Raw genomic sequence first — 24,261 nt, forward strand, 5'->3', positions numbered from 1 at the left:
GGTTCTATGTAATGTGCAGTGCAACTCTATCTCAGGCTCGATGCCACACAGGGGGCATGTCCTGGAGTCTACTGGTACTCCGTTGTATCTCTTAGTCTCGATCCGCAGCTGGTGTGAAGATGTGCGTATCATCTGGCCAATAGCACACCGTATCCCATGAGACAACTGGGTGTCCATGTATCTGGGCCTCGTCACAAAACCATCGTTCGTAAGCTAGAGGAGATGCTCTCTATAGAAAGCCATCTTCATGCCCAGCTACTGTGCTGGCTGTATCCATGTCCTCTTGGTGCCTAGCTGAGTCAAGTCTTGGCTAATGAGCCTGGTGATCTCGGACTGTGTAAGAGTCAGAGAGGGCGTATCCAGTGAGTACTGGAAGGGAGGCAATCTGTCTATGTTGAACCCATGCGTCTGAAACCATGATGTCATCTCCCCATACCAACGAACTGTATCTCCGTGCATGGCTAACTGTCGAGAGCACTCAAGTGCAATGCGTGCATAGCTGTCTTTGGGAAGTTCCCACATGCGGTGTATGGAGACAGATCTGGTGAGCGCCTCAACCACACGTGTGGGGGGAAGCTAGCTCTGCTCGTACAATAGCATGTGGTACTGAAGCCTTGGCTCTAGTGAGCCGTGAGATCATAGAGACCAGAGGCTCCCCATCCATCACTGCGGCCTGTCCTCCCGTGATGGTCCAGTGAAGGTCCCCAAATCTCCGCTCCATAGAGCAATACAGAAGCCACCGAAGTGTCAAAGAGCCAGAGCTTCTTCCGAGGCTCCTGAAATTGAACCTGTGAACACATCCTTTCTAATTTACCCAATGTTGCATGGGCTCTGGTCAATCTAGTCTCTGCTGCCCTCCTCAATGAAAATGCTGGCCCACTAAAAACCACTCCAAGGTAAGTGTAAGCATCTGTATACTCCACCTTCGCCTGGCCGTATGTGAAGGCGGGCGCTGACCTCCCGATCCACTGTGGGGTGGTATTAAATACCATGACCTTGGTTTGACCAAGGTTGGCGGACAAACCACTTTCCTGGGCAAATCTATGCAAAGCATCCAAGTGACGTTGCATCCCCTCCGGAGAGTCAGAGATCAAAACAATATCATCAGCATATAACAGTAGTGGAATCCATGTCCCTGCCAGCTGTGCACCTCTATCACCATCTCTCTCAATGTAATCAGAAACCTCATCTACATACATACCAAATAGAGTAGCAGAGAGCGGGCAGCCGTGCCTCTCCCCAATAGTGGAGTAAACCGGTGTGGAGACCCTCTGGGGTGCATACATGCCCCAGTACTGACCTGTATAATGCCATGACACCCCACATGAGCTTTGTGGGTACTCCCATCCGATGTAATCTGTGTATCAATCTAGCTCTGGGCAGTGTGTCAAATGCTTTGCGGAAATCCACAAAGCTACAATAGATCCATCTCCCACGCGATCTACCCTTCTCAATGATGGCTCTGAGTGTCAAGATATGGTCAAGAGTAGAAAAACCCCTCCTGAAACCTGCTTGCCCAGCTGCGCGTATCCCCTCTCTCTGTGCCCATCTACTCAGCTGCTTCTCAAGAATAGATGCGTACAACCGTGCTAATGTGTGTCCAATCATGATAGTGCGATAATTCCGAGGCTCCATAGGGTCTCCCGACTTGAAGATAGGTACAATAGTAGATAGGCTCCAATATATTAACTATTGTAATGAAATGAAATGAAATGTTATATTAACGTCTTCAAGAGGCCAAAATGACCTATGAGACCAAAAAGTTACAATTGGTGAATTTGATACCATGTTTGAGTACGGGAATTATAAAGTTATAAAGAACTAACACTTAGACACTAAAACCCTTTGGGGGGGGGGGGGGGGGGGGTTGTGGGTTCAGATGAAATCTCTCATCGGTCGTTGTCGGATCTCATCGACCTCCAGGGTCAGTACTCTGGTTGGGCGTCTTGCATATCAAGCTAGAGTGATCTGTATCTTCTGTTGCAGCCTTCGTCGGTAGTGGGAGACGCCCCTAGGTCGTGGACGTTTGGATCTGCCAAGCGTAGTAGCTCGGTCAAGTAGTGTACCTCTACTATGAGTAGGTTCATAGATCTGTTGTAATGACTGCTCCGTTGGCTCTCCTCTGGCTAGTGTAAAGAAATCTGTGATTCGTCTCTGAGGCTGTCTCTCCCCTGATGTCCTCAGCAAGCTCTCCCTAAGTCTACACAGATCTAGCAGAAACAATCCGAGACACCTCTGATCCTTGTATGTCATGACTCTAGAAAAAGGTCCCAACCCTTCTCTGAACAGGCAGTGGAAGCTGCCGCGTATTTCATAGTATGTCGGACATTGACATGTGTAGTGCAGCTCTGTCTCTGGCTCTAAGTTACATACGTGACATATCCTGGCTTCTGTTAGCACCCTTCGAAATCGGCCAGTCTCGATCTGGAGCTGATGTGAGGATGTGCGTATTTGTCCAATAGCGCATCTTATCCCATGAGATAAGTGTGTATCCATGTATGCAGGCCTAGTTACAAAGACGTCCTCCGTGAGTTGGAGAAGATGTTCTCTGTAGAAGGCCATCTTCGTGCCCAACTCCTGTGTCGGCTGTATCCATGTGCTCTTGGGATTTACCTGAATCAGATTTCGACGTATGAGTCTGGTGATCTCTGTCCGTGTGAGAGACAGGGTGCATCCAGGGAGTAGTGAAGCGGAGGTAATCTATCCATGTTGAGACCATGCGATTGAAACCATGCTGTCATCTCCGTACCAACATGCTGTATCCCCTTGTAGAGCTAGTTGTCAAGATGACTCCAAGGCAAGACTCCAGGGCAAGCCGAGCGTATCTGTCCTTGGGGAGATCCCATAGACCGTGTATAAAGGATGCTGATCTCGTCAGTGCCTCCACTACGAGGGGGGGGGGGGGGGGGGGGGGGGGGGGGGGGGGGGGGGGGGGGGCCGGCTAGCTCGGCTCGGATAATCTCATGTGCTACTGAGGCCTTAGCCCGAATCATCCGAGCGATCATAGAGACCAGAGGCCTCTCCATACATCTAAATCCACTGTGTTGCCAGATCTCCCATGGTGGTCTACAAAGGGTCCCCATGCCTGAACTCCATAGAGCATAGCTGGAGTCACCAGAGTGTTAAAAAGCCAAAGCTTTGTTCACGGTTCCTGAAACTGAACATGCGAACACATCCTCTCCAATCCGCCCAAAGCTACATATGCTCTTGTCAGTCTAGTCTCTGGTGCTCTCCTTAGTGAAAACACCGGTCCGCCGAAGACTACCCCAAGATAAGTATATGCATCTGTGTACTCCACAGTTTCCTGGCCATACATAAATGTGGGTGCAGACGTCTTGACCCACTATGGTGTGGTGGTTTTCCCCAAATTGACAGACAATCCACTGTCACGAGCAAATGTATGCACACACACACACACACACACACACACACACACGCACACACACACACACACACACACACACACACACACACACACACAGAGAGAGAGAGAGAGAGAGAGAGAGAGAGAGAGAGAGAGAGAGAGAGAGAGAGAGAGAGAGAGAGAGAGAGAGAGAGAGAGAGAAATGAAATGTTATATTAACGTCTTCAAAAGGCCAAAGTGACCTATGAGACCAGAAAGTTACAATGTGGTGGATCTGATACAAAGTCAGAGTAACAAGATGACAAAATGACAAAATAAAATACTATGGAATCCTTGATTGCTGAGTGTGGACTAAGCAGCTAAAACAGCTAGCTGGGATAGCTAGATCATAGGAGATCCAGCATCGGTCACTGGCGGATCTCATCAATCTCCTCCATGGTCAGTAGTCTGACAGAGCGTCGTGCATGTCGAGCCAAAGTGACCTAGATCCTCTGATGCAGCCTTTCTCGATCCTGTGTAGTCCTCTCCAGTCGTGGGCGCCTGAATCTCCCCAACTCAGTCGCTCGGTCGATCAGTATGCCTCTGGTGTAAAGTGACGAGCTCTGCTGTGGTAGTAACTCCTCTCGGTGTCCAGTGGCAGCTCTAAAGAAGTTTGTGATCTGTCTCTGAGACTGGCTAATCTTTCCTCTCATCAAGCTCTCTCTGTGTCTACGCAGCTCGAGCAAAAACAAACCCAGGCATCTCAGGTCCTCGTACCGCATGACTCTAGAGAATGGTCCAAAGCCCTCTTTGAACAAGCAATGGAAGTGGCCTCGTATCTCGTAGTAGACGGGGCAGTGGCATGTGTAGTGCAACTCTGTCTCAGGCTCGATGTCACACAGGGGTCATGTCCTGGCCTTTGCTGGTACTCCGCTGTATCTCCTAGTCTCGATCCGCAGCTGGTGTGAAGAGGTGCGTATCTGGCCAATAGCACATCGTATCCCATTAGACAAGTGAGTGTCCATGTATGTGGGCCTCGTCGCAAAACCATCCTCCGTTAGCTAGAGGAGATGCTCTCTATAGAAAGCCATCTTCGTGCCTAGCTCCTGTGGCTGTATCCATGTCCTCTTGGTGTCTAGCTGAGTCAAGTCCTGGCGAATGAGCCTGGTGATCTCGGACTGTGTAGGAGTCAGAGAGGGCGTATCCAATGAGTACTGGAAAGGAGGCAATCTGTCTATGCTGAACCCATGCGCCTGAAACCATGACGTCATCTCCCCATACCAAGGTTGTAAGGTACGTAGTATTCGGTACGTGTTCGGTACGTACTGTACGTCGTACCGTATGGATTGGGCCATAAGGTACGTAAAATTCGTAGTATATTTTTTAAAAGCTAAAAATACAAAGAATTTCAAATTTATATACAACCTATCTAGTTTAAAAACACTGCACAATACTTAAACATAGCCACAACTTTCAAAAAACACTTAAAATCACCCCACAAGTTAAGTAACCGCTAGATAACTCTGCAACACAATTAACGCACACTTCCAAGTTGAATACAAAACTTACAATCTTTCGCGAGGTCAGGACTCTAGAGTGCCTCCTTGCAGACTCCAAACACAAAGAGAGGGAGGGAGGGAGGGAGAAAGAACCTTATCGGTGGCGGCAAATCCTTCCTTGGTCTCTGTGCAGAGACTCTGTTCTACTCTCTGATTCTCTGTTGTGATAATAACCAGTATAGGATAGGTGGACTTATTAAAGGCCTCGCCCACCTAATCCGACCACGGGGAATAGGCACTGTTGGCGAATTTTTTTTTCCAGAGTTTTTTTTTTTTTTTTTTTTGGGTACGTACGGAATCGTACGGTGCGTACGGATACCGTACGGTACGGAACCATACCGTACGTACGTACGGAAACAACCTTGCCCCATACCAGCATGCTATATCTCCGTGCATGGCTAACTCTCGAGAGGACTCAAGCAAGGCGTGCATATCTGTCTCTGGGAAGTTCCCACATGCGGTGTATGAAGGAGACGGATCTGGTGAGCGCCTCAACCACCAGTGGGGGGGCAGCTAGCTCTGCTCGTATAATAGCACGCGATACTGAAGCCTTGGCCCTAATGAGCCGCGAGATCATAGAGACCAGAGGCTTCTCCACGCCCCCCCATCCATCACTGCGGCCTGTCCTCCCGTGATGGTCCAGTGAAGGTCCCCAAATCTCCGCTCCATAGAGCAATACAGAAGCCACCGAAGTGTCAAAGAGCCAGAGCTTCTTTCGAGGCTCCTCAAATTGAACCTGTGAACACATCCTTTCTAATTTACCCAATGCTGCATGGGCTCTGGTCAATCTAGTCTCTGTTGCCCTCCTCAATGAAAATGCTGGCCCACTAAAAACCACTCCAAGGTAAGTGTAAGCATCTGTATACTCCACCTTCTCCTGGCTGTATGTGAAGGCGGGCGCTGACCTCCTTATCCACTGTGGGGTGGTATTAAATACCATGACCTTGGTTTGACCAAGGTTGACGGACAAACCACTTTCCTGGGCAAACCAATGCAAAGCATCCAGGTGACGTTGCATCCCCTCCGGAGAGTCAAAGATCAAAACAATATCATCAGCATATAACAATAGTGGAATCCATGTCCCTGCCAGTTGTGCACCTCTATCACCATCTCTCTCAATGTAATCAGAAACCTCATCTACATACATACCAAATAGAGTAGGAGAGAGCGGGCAGCCCTGCTTCACCCCAATAGTGGAGTAAACCGGTGTGGATAGACCCTCTGGGGTGCGGACATGCCCCACTACTGACTTGTATAATGCCATGACCCCCCAAATGAGCTTTGTGTGGGTACTCCCATCTGCTGTAATCTGCGCATCAATCTAGCTCTGGGCACTGTGTCAAATGCTTTACGGAAATCCACAAAGCTGCAATAGATCCGTCTCCCACGCGATCAGCCCTCCTCAATGATGGCTGTGTGTCAAGATATGGTCAAGAGTAGAAAAACCCCTCCTAAAACCTGCCTGCCCGGCTGCGCGCATCCCCTCCCTCTCTGCCCATCTACTCAGCTGCTGCTCAAGAATAGATGGGTACAACCGTGCCAATGTGTGTCCAATCATGATAGTGCGATAGTTCCCAGGCTCCATAGGGTCTCCTTATTTGAAGATAGGTACAATAGTAGATAGGCTCCAGGTATCAGGCAAGCCCTCACACATGGCACGGTTAAACATAACTACTAGAAGCTCTGCTAGTAAATCTCTGGCATGCATGAAATGCTTAGCCACTAAGCCATCTTGATCATATACTCTCCCAGTCCTCATCCTATCAATGGCCTTCCTCACCATCTCAGCGGTGAAAAAAACACGTGTGTGGGCATGTATCGGGGGGGGGGGGGGGGGGGTCGGGAAGGGGGGGCTGCTCATGAACTGTGTACAAAGATGATGCGTACTGGCCCCAAGCCTCTGTAGAAGTGATGGCAGGGGGGGGGGGGGGGGGAGTGCTCATGAAAGAGCCTCCACGCCTCAAGGGAGTCCTGACTCAAGAACAGCTGCTATAGATCCTGCTCTAGGCGCGCCAAAAATGCCCTCTTTTTCCGTTGCAGTAGGCGTCGGAAGTCAATGTGTGACTGCCTATGAGTGATGTCCCCCAAAAGCACCTCCCTCTAAAGTCTAGCTCTAGTGTCCCGGCATTCCTCAGCATACCAACTGTTGTGGGGCATGCTCCCCGAACGGCGTCTCTACTCAGGCTGGGTATGTGGGTATGCCTTTGCTGTTGCATCATGTAGTGTCTGTGTCAGTATAGTAGTAAGCTCCTCCAGAGGTCGCCCTGGCTCCTCTGTGCACAGGTGTCTGTAGATCCCATCTATGTATACAGAGTCCGTCTCCCGCGTGAAGGTGTAGTGAGTAGGGGCTATTGCCCGTAGCCTGTGTGCTACACTAAACTGAAAAGAAATGGTCAGTGATACAAGAGCATGATCCACTGCCACACCAACAGGTCTGGGTCCAACCGTGAGGTCCTGGATACTAGAGATGAGGCTCGGTTGTGCCATGACATAGTCCACTGTGCTGGCTCCATGTCCGTGTGGGAAGCATGTGAAGCCACCCGAAGCAGGAAACCTCTGTAGGCCATTCAAGATGGCCAGTCCATGTGCGGTGCCCATGTCTATCAGGTGTCGCCCATACTCAGTATATTCCGCATCGTGTGATAGTCTGGACAGGCTTGTCTCTACAACATCTAGCTCTCTCAGCATCTCCTCTCAAGTATCATAAAACACTGTCTGGTGATGGGCAGTCCTAGCATTGAAGTCCCCTAGAATGATAATGTCACCATCTCTAGAGAACTCCCATATGTGATCATCCAAAATAGAAAAGGGGGACTGTCCTCTGGGTGATGCATAGACCGACGTACTCGGGGGAAAGTAGCAAATAGCAATGTAGAGATATCTGTTTGTCTCTGCTTTCAATCTCACCCACATGTACCTAGCTTGCTCATCCCTGCGGGCTATATGTATCAATGGCTGCAAATCCTCTCTAAATAACACTGCCACTCCTAGGCTCCCGAGCCCCATCCTGTGTGCTCTGAGCATGTCTCCTGTCTGTACGCTGTCTCCCATCTGTATCCACTGATGTGAGGCATGGATTGCCCAGGGGCCTGGTGTGTCTCAGAGTAAAAGATGATATCTTCCAGTAAAGCTATCCGAGAGAGAGAGAAATTGAAATGTTATATTAACGTCTTCAGAAGGCCAAAATGACCTATGAGACCAGGAAGTTACAATGCGGTGTATCTGATACCAAGTCAGAGAGAGAGAGAGAGAGAGAGAGAGAGAGAGAGAGAGAGAGAGAGAGAGAGAGAGAGAGAGAGAGAGAGAGAGAGAGAGAGAGAGAGAGAGAGAGAGAGAGAGAGAGAGAGAGAGAGAGAGAAATGAAATGAAATGTTATATTAACGTCTTCAAAAGGCCAAAGTGACCTATGAGACCAGAAAGTTACAATGCGGTGTATCTGATACAAAGTCAGATTAACAAAATAAATTAAACTAGGATAACAAAATATAAATACTGCGGGGTCCTAAACTAAGTAGTACAATGTGAAGACAATATGGGAGGGGAGTAGAGATCCATCTTCATCTGCACTCTGGACGACGAAAGAGTATGGCTTGAATCTTTTGCCATAGCCTCCTTCGAAATTGTGTAGCTCCTCTCCTCCCTCGGGGTCGTCTAGATCTCCCTAGCTCCAAAGCTCGGTCTATGAGAATGCCAGTTGTGCGGGTAGAGCTCTCCACCGTCGCTGGTTGCTCCTCTGTCTGTTCTTCTGGGTGTATAGTATCTAGTGTAAAGAAATCTGTGATCTGTCTTTGGGGATGTCTCTCTTCACCTCTCCTCAGTAAAATTTCTCTATGCTTGTGTAACTCAAGTAGATAAAGCCCAAGACATCTTTGATCCTCATAACTCATGACCCTAGATAGAGGCCCAAAACCTTCTCTGAATAGACAGTGAAAACGACCTCGTATCTCATAGTACACTGTGCAATGACATATGTAATGTACTTCTGTCTCTGGCTCTAGATGGCATAAGCGGCATATTCTGTTATTTGCTGGTGTCCCTCTGAATCTGCCAGTCTCAATCTCGAGCTGATGTGAGGACGTGCGTATCTGGCCAATGGCACAACGCAAACCATGCGAAAGATGCGTGGCCATATAGCTAGGTCGAATTACAAACCCATCCCCTGTGAGGTGGAGAAGATGCTCTCTATAGAAAGCCATCTTTGTGCCCAACTCTTGTAACGGCTCTATCCATGTCCTCCTTGTGTCCAACTGGATCAAATCCTGACGGATGAGTCTATTAATCTCTACCCGTGTCAGAGACCTCAAGGGTGCCTGAAGAGAGTATTGAAAAGGAGGCAACCTGTCCATGGTGAAACCATGTGTCTGAAACCATTATGTCATCTGAGCATACCAGCATGATGTATCCCCGTTAAGAGCTAATTGTCTGGAGGACTCTAGAGCCACCCTGGCATATCTGTCTCTGGTAGTATCCCACAGATTGTGTACAAATGAGACTGATCTTGTGAGCGCCTCAATCTCCATAGGGGGGGCAGCTAATTCCGCTCGAATGATATCATGCGGTACAGAAACCTTGGCTCTAATCAGCCGAGAGATCATAGATACCAGGGGCTTCTCCATACGCCTCCACCCATCCTGGCCTATAGAAGGTCCCCAAACCTGCACCCCATATAACATAGTAGAGGCAACCAAAGTATCAAAGAGCCATAACTTTGTCCTAGGTTCCTGGCACTGAACCTGTGAACACATCCTCTCCATTCCTCCCTGAGCCGCACCAGCTCTAGTTAGTCTAGTCTCTGCTGCTCTTCTCAAGGAAAATCTCGGCCCAGTAAAGACTACCCCCAGGTAAGTGTATGCATCTGTATACTCCACAATCTCCTGACCATATTTGAAAGTGGGTACTGATCTCCTGACCCATTGCGGTGTGGTGTTAAACACCATAACCTTGGTTTTACCCAGGTTTACACACAATCCACTATCCTCTGCAAAATTGCGTAGTGCATCCAACTGTCGTTGCATACCTTCTGGTGAGTCAGATATCAATAAAATATCATCAGCATATAGCAACAATGGGATCCACGTCCCTGCCGGCTGTGCACCTCTGTCACCCTCTCTATCGATGTAATCAGACACCTCATCAACATACATACCAAATAGAGTAGGAGACAATGGGCAGCCCTGTTTCACTCCAATGGTAGAGTGAACTAAATCAGATACCCCTTCCGGAGTGCGTACCCGTCCCATCACTGATCTGTACAAAGCCATAATCCCCTAAATCACCTCTATGGGCACCCCCATCTCCTGCAGTCTGCGCATCAATCGAGCTCTTGGTACCATGTCAAATGCTTTACGAAAGTCCACAAAGCTACAATATATTCGTCTCCCATGTGCTCTGCCCTCCTTAATGATGGCCCTGAGTGTCAGAATATGATCCAGAGTGGAGAAACCCCTCCTGAAGCCGGCTTGACCCTTTGCTCGTACCCCCTCGCCCTCTGCCCAATTACTCAAGTGTTGCTCCAGGATGGATGCATACAACCGTGCCAATGTGTGTCCAACCATGATAGTGCGGTAGTTCCCAGGCTCTGTAGGGTCACCAGCCTTGCAGATGGGAACAATATTAGACAATCTCCAAGTATCAGGTAATCCCTCACACATGGCACGATTGAACAACACTGCGAGAACCTCCATCAGCATATCCCTGGCATGTATAAAGTGCTCCGATACTAGACCGTCATGATCATATGCCTTCCCGGTCTTCATTCTGTCGATGGCCCTTTGTACCATCTCAGGTGTAAAGAAAGTGCTCGTAGCTGGGCAAGGCTTGGTAGGGTCCAGAAGGGGTTCCTGTCCAGGAACCGTATATAATGATGTCGCATATTGGCCCCACACCTCAGGTGAAGTAATCACTGGGGGAGGGGAGTGCTCATGGAAGAGACGCCATGCCTCTCCTGAGTCCCTACTCAAGAACATTTGATACAAGTCTGGCTCCATTTGGGCTAGGTAAGCTCGCTTCTTCCGTCGCACAAGGTGTCGGAAAGCAATCCGAGACTGTCTGTATGTGATGACTCCTAAAAGAAGATCCCTCTGAAGCTGGTCTCTCATCTCTCTGCACTCTTCATCATACCAACTATTCTGGGGCATGCTCCCAGAATGTCGTCTCTTGCCCGGCTGAGTGTGTGGGTATGTCACTGATGCAGCCCCGTGCAATGTCTCAGTCAATAGCGTGGTGCACTCCTCCACTGAGAGGCCTGTACCATTTGTGCCAGCTGTGCCTTCAATAGACGGTCCCAAATCTCCTCTGAATAAACGAAATCAGTCTCTGGAGTAAATGTATAGCGGGTGTGTGACTTGCCTCCTGATGTCTGGGTTGTACTATACTGAAATTTAACGGATAGTGTCAAGAGAGCATGGTCTACTGCTATGCCCACTGGCTTGGCTTTATGTGGAAAGCATGTGAAACCGGCTGCTCCAGGAAATCGCTGTAAGCCATTAAGTATGGCTAATCCATGTGTAGTCGTCATTTCCATGAGGTATCTCCCATATTCCGTTTGCTCTCTGTCATCTGAGCATCTGTCAAGCCACAACTCACCCACATTCAGCTCTCTAAGCATCTCATCTGAAGTGTCATAGAAGACTGTCTGCGAGTTTCCCGTTCGGGCATTGAAGTCCCCTAGGAGAATGATATCACCATCCGTAGAAAACTCCCAAATGTCATCATCTAGGATAGAGAAAGGCGCCTGCCCTCTGGATGCGGCATACATTGATGTACTAGGAGGAAAGTAACATATGGCAATATATAGGAATCGGCCTGTGTCAGGTCTGAGTCTCACCCACATATATCTAGCTTGATCATCTCTTCGTACAATATGCAGTAGTGGTTGTAGTTCCTCTCTGAATAGCACTGCTACTCCTCCTGAACCTCTACTCCCGTGCTTAGATCTCGCATTTGTCCTGTGAGTTGTTTCCCATCTGTATCCCACCACATGTGGCATTACCTGTCCAGGGGCCTGATGAGTCTCTGAGAAGAACACAATATCCTTGTCTTTGAAACTCTCCTCAAATGCGCCCACGTCCAACCTCATAGACCCATTACAGTTCCAGGTAGCCATCTTCAGTGTGGTCCCATAGGTCTCGCACCGTCATGCAGTACGCCGCTCTAAAATCACCACCCGTCCATCTCTGTAGAAGGCTATCTTTCCCTTCTCCCTTGCCGCTGTAATCTCTGGCATTACCTCTCTCATATGTGCGAGCTGTGAGAGAGTCAGGTCATCACCGAGGAAAATACCTGTGTTTTTGAGAGTAGGCCTCTTCCTCAAGAATTCCTTCTTCTCTTCCAACGAGGGGAAGCGTAGTATGAGAACTCTCCCCTTTGAAGACTCACCCGTGCCATCACTTTTCTTACCTACCCTTCATGCCTTTGTGTGCAAAGGCTTTTCCATCCCCATCATGGATGTAAGGCTTGTGACCTCTTTCTCCACATTGTTTATGTCCTTGAGACCGGTTACTCTCACATGCAGTGCTCGCATCCGCCTTCTTTGTTCCTCTTCGAGAGTCATGTTGATAAGTGTCGGTGTACAAGGAGTTTCTTGACCTTTCCCTTTCTTGGCGACCTCAATCCATTTTTCAGCCTCGTCCGCCTTTTTCTGTGTCCTTGTTATCATCTCCGCCCATGAAGATGTCTTTGCCACACTCAATTTCTCTTCCTCTGTGATCATCCTTACCTGTTCCTTAATTTCCTTGATTTCATCTATTACCGAGGGTTGAAATTCGCCTTCCTCTAGTCCATTGCTTACTCTATTAGCAAGCTCCTGTTTAAGAGCTGAGACTTCTTTTTTGAGTACCCGTATCTCGGCGATTGTGTATGCAACAAAACAAATGTCAGTGTTGTTGATGACAGGAGCCGCCGGGTGATATACTAGTATTCATGACTGGTCAAGATGAAGTGGATGAGACGGTGCAGCTTATACAACATGAAACTGAAAATAGACACAGTGGTACTCTAAATATTTTCTTGCAAAAAAGAAATAAAGAGCTTATCTTGAAAGTAGTGTGAGAAACTGATTGCAATAATGAAGTTGAATATAATGGGTTGGTGCAGATTTGGTGGCGCTTCCTTTATATGCAGGGTTAGCTCGTGTAGATCAGGTAATGGTATTCTCTGCAGGTTGAGTTTTTTTTTCCCTTAAGACTCCTTAGATTTGTGACAGTGTTATGTTTGTTAGGAACATGCTTTTGGTCCTATTCCAAGAGGGAAGAGAAAAGTAATAGTGGCCACCAATATTGCTGAAACCTCACTGACCCTTGAGGTACGAATACCCTCTTTTGTGTGTTTGTTTTGTTTCTAAAATGCTTTTGTATATGGTGGTTAACAGGATGTTCTCGATACAGGGGATCGTGTATGTGGTGGATAGCGGTTTCTCCAAGCAAAGGTTTTACAATCCAGTAAGTAGAAATGGGATCTCTATGTTTTTCTCCTTCTCATCATGTATCTATAAAATATGTTTGTTGTCAAAGATATAGCAGTCTTCAACACAACGCTGAGAAACAATTACACCTGATACTGAGCTAAGTGATGTTGTGCATGGAAGATTCATTCAGAATCAAGGTGGTGCAAGGTTATCATCAAATATGATGTATATGTCTGAACTTGGTAAAAATTCACGACCGTACTTGAAACATTGAGTACTATTGGAAGTGTTGAGAATAAGAAAATGGTATTAGTAGAAGTGTCTTGAGTATTTTATCACAAGAACTGTTGTAGATGTTTTCAACTCTTGAAACTGCAAGTTTCTAGGTTGAAGAGTTTGCGATGCAAGCAATGCACACATGTGACAAATCTGGCTGGGTAAAGGCATGTATTGGTGGTACCACTTTTAGCATTTTTGGTGGTGCCCTTCACAAAAAGAGGAGACTCGTAAAATTTTTACAAAAAATCTCAAAACTTGTTAGAATTTATAGTTTTAGATTCTACTTTTTTAAAGCTATCCATTGATATATAACACGCTAGCTTAGTTTATATGTAAAACATGAAAATGCGATTTGTGAAGTGCTATCAAAGGATTGGAAAAGACACCACTTTTTACCAATACATGTTTTTGCTTGACTCAAAGACTCTAGCTGAATGCTTTTTACCATTATTTGCATTGATGCAGATCAAAGATGTGGAGGCCTTAATAACGGCACCAATATCAAGAGCATCTGCACAGCAAAGAGCTGGACGAGCTGGACGAGTCCGACCAGGAAAGTGCTACAGGCATGTGATATTTGATTTATTCTATAGATCAACGCCAACCATACATTTCTTGGATCAAAAACTACACTATTCATTAAACTTGAAATAAAGATTGCCATCATAGTCACAAGGGACGCATCCCGAGGGGTGGGGACGGGGCTCAAATGGATTTTTAGTGTAAAAAAGAGGGCAGGACGGCAAGTGGGGACGGAAAAGTGGGGACGGGAAGCCCAAAAATGGGCGTCCCCTGTGACTGTGGTTGCCATAGCTGGATCGCTAGAACTATGGACAGCATGCTGTACAAGGAGAGCATAAGGCTGTTCATGTCATCAGGTTTTGGTGCTGAATTATGATGGAGATTGAGAGTTAATATATCCACATCAAGAAACTTAATCCTGCATACACCCTCTCTGGTAGGGGACTGAGATTTAAAAGGAAAAGATGGGAAATCAGTAAATGTGGGAGACGTCATGGCTACAAACTAGGTATGCAATGAAAAATGAAGTTTTGATCTTGAAAAGTCGAGAGTCTTCATTGTAGGGACTTAGTAGGGACTTTTGTAGTTTCAGTCTTCCCCGCAGAGTTCATTCTAGAATCTTGAGTTAGAGGCATCCCAAGAGCACATGTTGTCAAGTTTGTAGTTTCTAACAGGAGAACTCCACTACGGTCGACAATGTAACTCTTATCTTGTTAGTTCTCATTCCACATGTAAAAAGAGCGTACACCATATGAATTTGTGCTAACCAAATGTGCTCAAATTCAGAAAGTATTATGAGGAATTACTTCAACTTTGTAGCACAGGCTGTACACCGAGGACGATTACACCAATCTAATGAGTGCCGAAACTGTTCCAGAAATACAAAGGTCAAATCTGACATCTACTATACTGCAGGTATGTTGCTTATCCACTTCACACAATTGTGGACACCAGATGGAATGTATTCATGGTTTTGATCTTTGGGTATGCAGCTAAAAGCTTTAGGTATAGACAGTATCATGCGTTTTGATTGGCTTGCATCACCAGCACCAGAAGCAATGGTTCGGGCACTTGAAACAATTTTTGCTATTGGTGCAATAGACTCTGATGCAAAGTTAACATCGCCAACAGGATTTCAGATTGCAGAAATTCCACTTGTAAGATCATGTTGTGGGTGAACTAAACAATGTACTGGTAATCATTTTCTCAATTGTACCGGTTTCTTTTGCATGTGCATTGGAAATAATGGCTCGATAATCAACAGATTATTTTCTCTGAAGTTAATTGTCACACAGGCTTGGGTACAGAAAACTTAGTTCTGGCTAGATTTTGGAGGAATACAGCTTGAAAAGATTGCAAGAAGATATAGTTTCATGCAGACAATGAGCATCAGCATTTCAAGGAAGCTGTGCTGACGCTTGCCAGCTTTCTGAAATGCGCACTGTGAGCCTGGACATCTTTTTGGATTGTCTGACTGATACCATCCTTCTATTCTAGACAAGCTCAATGGATAGCTCTTGGATAACTCATGTGCTTAGGATTTCAGTGAGTGAGGTCAGGAGGCATAGTTGATGGGCAAATTGTTAAGCTTCTGAAGGGACATTGATTCTGTCTTCTGAGGATGCTTTATAAATGAGTGGAGAGCTCTATGGGGGAGCAACGTCCTAGGCGATCCCCAATTCTAGTACTGTGCCTATACACTCAAGCTTAGCTGCAAGGTATCCACAACCTGGTCTAGCCACCTAGACCCCAAAGCCTTGAGGTTTTAGGGACCTCCACTCTAGCCAATGCATGGAAGCCTATTAGTTTGACAGCATAATATCACATCCCCAACAACCCTCCACTTGAGCTTTGGATGATGAAATCTTTGCGCACAATGCGTTCTACTTTAGTCATATATCTCCAACAGTTCTCTTGGGAACATTGTTTGCAGGTTGGGTATTCAGAGGGTGTAGGTTCGTATTTACCATTCTTGGGTACATTACGGTGGTTCTCGTAATTCACGGTGCAGGTTCAAATGATGGAATTCATTTAATGATGTGTATACACAGGGTGTAGGCCAGAATTTGGTTGGCACCTCCCCTTGTATGTGTCCCCATGGTAGACCTTATTCTTCAGAACAATAACAATTACTCCATGGTGATACAAGTTGAGGCTATTTCATGGATGATACTCCATGGCAGCTTTGCAGTGCCTAGTGTGAAACTTTCTGTGGAGTGATTTGGATGAATCGATTGACACACGGCCTCAAGTTCAGTGGGACACTGTGATTTTGCCTAGAGAGGAGGATTCTTGGGGATTATTGATGCTGAGATGCAGAGCAAGGCATTGCTTGCCAAGCTCATAGTACGCGGATGGTTTCATGGGGCTGAGCCCTGGAAACAATTTCTATCCCATGCTTTGTCACCTGCCTCTCCTCGTTTTCTATGGATACTGCCGGCACTTGGCGCCCAACCATCAGATCCATCTTCACAGATGCACCATTGGATATGTCTCATTTGTTACCCTTTATGTGCTGCTTGTTGAGGATATGGAAAAACTTGCGCCTTGCTTTGATTAGACACCCACCTTCTAGTGTGGAGGTGATGGTGAGACAGCCATTTGTTTGGAATGCATGTGACAGATTCAGAAGGGTGCCACCTAGGCAAGAGGACACACAATGATTGGGCTGGATGGGATGATGGCTCAAGAGCTTCCTGCGTAAATGCTTCATTGGTCGGTGCGCAGGTCAATAGTGCTACCTATGGGATCCGCATAGGGGTTGTTGCGCGTATGTGGGAGATTGATGAGGCTTTTCCCTTGACTGGCATGGATAGGACAAGAAGCTTTTATTGATGCTAAACCATGTATTGCTAGTAATGACACACATAAGCTTAGTAAATGATCCATCCGGGCTCATCACAAATCCTTGTTAGATAAGGGTTGTGCATCTAAATCCTTTTTTAAGGGACTCCATGCTTCTTGGCATATGCAACGTATTGTATGTATCAAAATGAGGAATAAGCAACAACTGAGACGTGCTTTTCTTACTATCAGGATTTTATAAGCTTCTCCTTCACCGCCTACCTCATATGTTCAACATGCATGTGATGTATTTCTTGCAGAAATGAGACCTATTGTTGCTTAGGCTTTAGAGAATTTATTTATTAGAAACAAAACTGAATGCTACACTTCATGGATTGTAGAATAGAATGTTTGTGGCGAACCCAATCTGATTGCAAGAGTTTGCATTGGCTTAAAAGACCATGTATCCACCTAAGATGCATGGAGGTCCGTATACCAAGATGTTAGCAGCATTATGTTGGCCCATGAGAGTTCATGCTTATGATGATTGGACACTTGATTATGTGGATCTCATGTCTGGTCATATACTCGGTTGCCCATATGCCACCTCTTGCTTGGCACAAAATATTGCACTATCTCTAGTGGTCTAAACGACTTCCGGCGATGGGCAATGTATTGCCGCTCTCAGACGTTGGAGTAGAGCCTTCTATAGCCACTAGCTTTGGCATATCCATTGAGAGCATGTAATCTCTCGACGATTGTTATAGGTTGTGTTGATGTAGTTGCTGTGCATGGTATGTTCCTTTCTTTTCCTGTGGCTGTTCGAAAGTGGCATTTGGGGATGCATCCATCATCAACCTATATGGAGAGTTATTATTCAGCTTTCTACACCTTTTCAGCCAATTCCTCCGCTTGAGAATTTGGAGAGTATGCAAGATTGGTATTTTGATTGCCTGGTGAGATGTTTATTTTAATAAAAGATTTTCTCTTGGGAAAAAAAAGGGGTAGTTGGCCTGGGTCAGCAACCTCTAGGTATTTCTTTATGCACAATAGCAAAATACAAGACTTGTAATGCACATGCATGGATACTCAGCTACATGTCTTGAGGAAGAAATGACTTTGGGCGACTCTAGGTATACATGGATTTATGGCATCTATATAAGGTGTCTTAGAGCATTAGTCCAAAAGTGGAACTCAATATAGATCTAGTAGCTGGAGGCTGAAAAGACTGAACATTGCACAAGAACTCAGGAGCCCAGAAACAGCAAATTTGGAAAGGTTCCAAATGTAGGACTTTCCTTCTAGTGACTCGCTTAGAGACTCACAGCGTGAAGGGAAGGCTCGAGTGGCTGCAACTTGCCTGTAAAAAGTTTAGCCCTCATAATTAGTGCTTGACTGATCATGTATAGCATCTCTTTAAGTTATTGCCACCTGGTCATGTGCAGCATCCCATGCTTGGAAAGACACTGATTGCATCATGTGCACTCGGTTGCGCATTGGAAATGGTCACCATTGCGGCTGCTCTCTCTGTTCAGGTATGTAAAAGTTGTTTTGGTCACCTTTGTTTAAGCTTGCTTCTGACTTGGCGGAATGTTTGCTATGTCCAGTCCATTTGGGTACCAAGCAGAGGTCGACAAAAGGAGCTTGATGAAGCGAAGTTACGGTTTGCAGCTTCTGAGGTTGGAAGCCATGAATGCAAATAATAGTTTTGATCATGCTGCTAAGTCCGTTTTGCTCATTCCAATGTAAACAAGGTTTTATTCAATAAGTGAAAAGGTCTGAAGGTTGTTTAGGAACAGTCGGTCCATTTAGATTCTGAGTGCTTTGAAGTCATTTATTTGGATTCTAATACCTGTAGTCTGCAAGCAGGGTGACCATATAACTTATCTAAACGTATTTGAAGGATTTCTGCAATCTCAAAGATCTGCACAGTGGTGCCACAGGAACCTGATTAATTATCAGGCACTAGTAAGTGTGACATGTTGCTCGGGCTTCCTTTTTTAATCGAGGAGAAAATGGGAAGAAGAACCATCATAATGATCCTATTTTGCAATTTGTTACTGATAGAAAAAGGTTGAAGATATCCGGTCTCATCTGAGCAAACTGCTACAGCGACTTGGCCTTGCAGTGAAGTCTTGTGAGAGAGACATTAAGGTAGTGGTCTCAATTGTAGGCAGCTCTATTCCTTTCATTGAGGTAGCAGTCGTAAACTGGCTCTTACTGCAGGTGATACAAAAAGCCATTGTGGCAGGATTTTTTGCAAATGCTTGTCAATTGAAGGTTTGGTTGTTCTCAGCCTTGATTTTTTTGAAATTCAAAACATTAAAAATTACATATTATATTTCCCCATTTCTTTACCTCTGCAGATATCTGTAGAACAGGGCTGCTACAAGCGAATTCGAGATGGCGAGGAAGTTTTTATTCACCCTTCTTCAGTGCTTTTTAGGTAGTCTTAAAAGGGTCCTTCTTTGCATCTGTGTCAACTTTTTAGGCCTTCGCATTTTCGTTCTTTTTTTAATTTTATTTTGCATAAAACAGATCCTGTTATTTTTTATTTTTTTAAATTCTGCATATAATGGATCAGCAGCGCCACATAATACATCATCTCAAAACATATAGCGAAGGGTACAATCACATGAGGACCAATGAGGTGTACAATGGAGAAAGCATACAATGGTGATCATCCCATGAACTCTCTCATGAGTCTGTGCAATATGGCCTCAATGTCCTTCATAGTCAGCTCCCTAGGAAGGCGTGCTCGATGTCTCTCAATGACCCGTAGCCCTCATCCAGGATGTGAAGATCCTCGCATCCTCAAGTGCTGTGAGCAGCTAAGCTGGATGGCTCGAGCAAGAAGGATGCCGCAATGAGGGTGTGACTGGGTAACCTGTCGTGGGCCATGCCAAGTGGTCCCTCTGTAAAAAGTATCAATCTGCCTCTGTATGGATCCTCTATGTGAAGGTGCTCTGCTCCTGAGGGTAGTCTCTCTGAGTCTACAGATCTCCAGCAAGAGACACCTCTGATGTGTGTGTGTGTGTGTGTGTGAAATGAAAATAAAATGTTATATTAACGTCTTCAAAATGCCAAAGTGACCTATGAGACCAGAAAGTTACAATGTGGTGGATCTGATACAAAGTCAGAGTAACAAGATGACAAAATGACAAAATGACAAAATAAAATACTATGGAATCCTAAACTGCTAGGTGTGAACTAAGCAGCTAGCTGGGATAGCTAGATCACAAGAGATCCAGCATCGGTTGGTGGCAGATCTCATCAATCTCCTCCATGGTCAGTAGTCTGACCGGGTGTCATGCATGTCGGGCGAAAGTGATCCAAATCCTCTGATGCAGCCTCCATCGATGCTATGTAGTCCTCCGCAGTCGTGGGCGTCTGGATCTTCCCAGCTCAATCGCTCGGTCGATCAGTGTGCCTCTGGTGTGAGGCGACGAACTCTGCTGTGGTAGTAGCTCCTCCGGGTGTCCAGTGGCAGCTCTAAAGAAGTCTGTGATCTGTCTCTGAGACTGGCTAGCCTCTCCTCTCATCAAGCTCTCTCTGTGTCTGCGCAGCTCAAGCAAAAACAAACCCAGGCATCTCTGATCCTCGTACGCATGACTCTGGAGAGTGGTCCAAAGCCCTCTCTGAACAAGCAATGGAAGCGGCCTCGTATCTCGTAGTAGACGGGGCAGTGGCATGTGTAGTGCAATTCTGTCTCAGGCTCGATGTCACACAAGGGGCATGTCCTGGCCTCTGCTTGTACTCCACCGTATCTCCCAGTCTCGATCCTCAGCTGGTGTGAAGATGTGCGTATCTGGCCAATAGCACATCGTATCCCATGAGACAAGTGGGTGTCCATGTATTTGGGCCTTGTCACAAAACTGTCCTCCGTAAGCTGGAGAAGATGCTCTCCGTAGAAAGCCATCTTCGTGCCCAGCTCGTGTGCTGGCTGTATCCATGTCCTCCTGGTGTCTAGCTGAGTATGGTCCTGGCGGATGAGCCTGATGATCTGAGAGAGAGAGAGAGAGAGAGAGAGAGAGAGAGAGAGAGAGAGATGAGATAAATTGTTATATTAAACGTCTTCAAAAGGCCAAAATGACGTATGAGACCAAATTGATACAATCTTGGTGGATCTAATCCAATGTCTGGGTACAAAAATAAAAAAATTTGAAGTAGAGTGAAAGACTGATAACATCATCGTCATCATCAGTGCCTGAGGATGCCCGGCATTGGGCGTTGTCCGAGAAAGTACTGCATCGGTTGTTGATGAGCTTCGTCAATGTCCACCTCTATAAATAGTCGTATTGGGCGTCTCACATGTCGTGCTAGAATAGTCCTGATCCTCTGATGGAGCTTTCGTCGATGTCGTGGTCGCCCTCGTAGACGTGGGCGTCTAGCTCTCCCGAGCTCAATGGCTCCGTCAACTAATATACCTCTGGTATAAGTGGGCTCTAAAGTCTGCTGTGGAGCATGCTTATCTAGCTGTTGAGCCCTTGCTCTAAAGAAGTCAGTAATCTTCCTCTGTGAATGTCTCCCGTTACCTGTTCTCCTCAAGAGACTCTCCCTGTGTCTGCGCAGCTCTAGCAAAACCAACCTGAGGCATCTGTGATCGTGATATCTCATGACTCTAGCCAATGGTCCAAAGCCCTCTCTAAATAGACAATGAAAGCGGCCTCGTATCTCATAGTATATCGGACAATGACAAATGTGATGTAACTCTGTCTCTGGCTCTATATGACACAACTCGCATATCCTGGCTGGCCTCTGCTGGTACTCTCCTAAATCTGCCAGTCTTAATTTCTAGCTGGTGCGATGATCTGCGCATCTGACCAATAGCTCATCGTATCTCATAGGCTAAATGAGTGTCCATATAGGCCGGTCTAATCACATATCCATCTTCTGTTAGTTGGAGAAGATGCTCTCTATAGAAAGCTATCTTCGTGCCCAACTCCTGTGTCGGTTGTATCCATGTGCTCTTGGTATTTAGCTGAATCAAATCCTGACGTATGATCTTTGTCCGTGTGAGAGGAGGATGCAACCATAATGTCATCTTCCCATACCAGCATGATGTGTCCCCCTGCAACGCTAGCTGTCGAGATGACTCAAGGGCTAGCCAAGCATATCTATCTCTGGGAAGGTCCCATGATGGATACTAATCTAGTAAGGGCCTCAACCACGAGAAGAGGGGCAACTAGCTCGGCTCGAATAATCTCATTTAGCACTGACGCCTTAGCCCGAAACAGTCGAGAGATCATAGAGACTAGAGGCCTCTCCATACATCTCCATCCATCAGTGTTACCAGATCTGCCATGGTGGTCCACTGAGGGTCCCAAAATCTGAACCCCATACAACATAGCTAAAGCCACTAGAGTGTCAAAAAGCCACAGCTTTGTTTGAGGTTCTTGAAACTGAACTTGTGAACACATCTTCTCCAACAACCCCCCCCCAAGGCTGCATAAGCTCTCGTCAATCTTGTTTTTGCTTTTATCCTCAATGAAAACACCGGTCCACTGAAGACTACTCCAGGATAGGTGTATGCATCTATATACTCCACTGTCTCCTGGCCATATGTAAAAGTGGGTGGTGACCTCCTGACTCACTATGGTGTGGTATTAAACACCATAACCTTGGTTTTACCCAGGTTAACAGACAATCCACTATCGTGGGTAAATGTGTACAAAAGCATCTAAATGACGCTGCATCCCTCCAAGGAGTCAGAAATCAACACAATATCATCAACATACAACAAGAGTTGATCCATGTCCCTGCCAACTGTGCTCCTCTGTCTCCATCCCTCTCAATGTAGTCAGTAACCTCATCCACATACATGCCAATTAATGTAGGAGATAGCAGGCAGTCCTGGAGTGAACCAAGTCAGAAATCCCCTCTGGAGTGCGTACATCTCTCACTACTGACTTGTATAGAGCCAAGATCCCCCAAATCAACTCTTTGGGTACTCCCATCTCTTGCAGTTTGTGCATCAATCTAGCTCTAGGCACTGTATCGAAGGCTTTGCAGAAATCCAAACGTGATCTCTCCTCCTCAATAATGGCTCCAAGTGTCAGAATGTGATCAAGAATAGAGAAACCTCTCCTGAAACCTGTATGTCTGGCTGCCCGCACACCCTCTCTCTCTGCCCATCTACTCAACTGTTGCTCAAGGATGGATGCGTACAACCGTGCCAAAGTGTGTCCAATCATGATAGTGCGGTAGTTCCTAGGCTCCATAGGGTCCCCTGACTTGAAAATAGGTACAATAGTGGACAAACTCCAAGTACCAGGTAGGCCCTCGCACATGGAGGGTTGAACAACATTGCTAGAAACTCTGCAAGCAGATCTCTGGCATGTATAGAATGATCTTCTACCAGGCCATCGTGATCATATTCTCTCGTGGTCTTCATCCTGTCAATAGCTTTCTTTACCATCTCGGTGGTAAAGAAAGCACATGTGTGTGGGATGGCTCTGGCTGATCTGGAAGAGGTGGCTGCCCTGAGACTGTGTAGAGGGATGATGCATATTGACCCCATACCTCCATAGAAGTGATGACTGTTGGGGGAGAGTGCTCATGGAAGAGTTGTCATGCTTCGCCTGAATCCTAGCTAAAAAACAACTGATATAAATCCTGCCCTAGTCGGGGCACGCCCCTCTTCTTACGTAGTACGGAACGCCGAGAAGCAATCCATGACTGCATGTGAGTAATGACTCCTAAAAGTACCTCCCTCTGAAGTCGGGCTCTAGTCTCTCTGCACTCCTCATCATGCCAGCTATTCTGGGGTGTGCTCCCAGAACGTCGTTGCCGCCCAGGCTCAGTGTGTGGGTATGCCTCTACTGCAGCACCTTGTAATGTCTTTGTCAATATATAAGCAAGCTCCCCGAGAGGTCTCCTCAGATGCTCTGTGCATAAGCGTCTGTAGATATCATCTATGTAGACAGAATCAGTCTCCGAAGTAAAAGTGTATCGGGTATGTGTAGATGTTTGTGCCAGCCGAGCTGTGTTGAACTGGAATGAAACGGTAAACGTGAGGAGGGCATGGTCTACTGCTACCCGAATAGGCCTGGGCATGACTGTAAAGTCCCGAATAGAGGGAATGAAACTGGGCTTAGTCAAAACATAATCCACTGTGCTAGCCCCATGTCTATGTGGGAAATAAGTAAACCCACTCGACGCTAGAAATCTCTGGAGGCCATTCAAGATGGCCAGTCCATGTGAAGTCCCAAAATTTGTGAGATAACCCCCATATGTAGTGTGCTCTTCATCCTACGAACACCTTGCCAATCCCATATCACTGACATCCAATTCTCTCAACATTTCCTCCGAGGTATCGTAGAAAGCTGTCTGAGACTGGCCCGTCCTGGCATTAAAGTCTCCGAGAAGAA

The 24,261-nt window shown here is 46.4% G+C and overlaps 1 protein-coding gene across 5 annotated transcripts in view; it reads left to right on the top strand.

The window, feature by feature from the left end:
- LOC147442542 (RNA helicase family protein) overlaps positions 1-24,261 on the top strand; it is a 211,826-nt gene that overhangs the window by 173,425 nt on the left and 14,140 nt on the right. For all 5 annotated transcript variants that reach the window (XM_086528698.1, XM_086528699.1, XM_086528700.1 and 2 more), the window contains 13 exons: positions 12,796-12,892; positions 12,997-13,043; positions 13,121-13,204; positions 13,287-13,340; positions 14,051-14,151; positions 14,932-15,022; positions 15,100-15,264; positions 18,337-18,426; positions 18,499-18,570; positions 18,761-18,859; positions 18,959-19,045; positions 19,118-19,171; positions 19,258-19,337. In XM_086528698.1, the coding sequence (XP_086384824.1) occupies positions 12,796-12,892; positions 12,997-13,043; positions 13,121-13,204; positions 13,287-13,340; positions 14,051-14,151; positions 14,932-15,022; positions 15,100-15,264; positions 18,337-18,426; positions 18,499-18,570; positions 18,761-18,859; positions 18,959-19,045; positions 19,118-19,171; positions 19,258-19,337 (1,121 nt within the window). The remainder of the gene's footprint in view (positions 1-12,795; positions 12,893-12,996; positions 13,044-13,120; positions 13,205-13,286; positions 13,341-14,050; positions 14,152-14,931; positions 15,023-15,099; positions 15,265-18,336; positions 18,427-18,498; positions 18,571-18,760; positions 18,860-18,958; positions 19,046-19,117; positions 19,172-19,257; positions 19,338-24,261) is intronic.

This window comes from Adiantum capillus-veneris, chromosome 14 (assembly GCF_014529385.1).
Source record: "Adiantum capillus-veneris isolate H3 chromosome 14, ASM1452938v2, whole genome shotgun sequence".
Lineage (NCBI taxonomy): Eukaryota > Viridiplantae > Streptophyta > Polypodiopsida > Polypodiales > Pteridaceae > Adiantum > Adiantum capillus-veneris.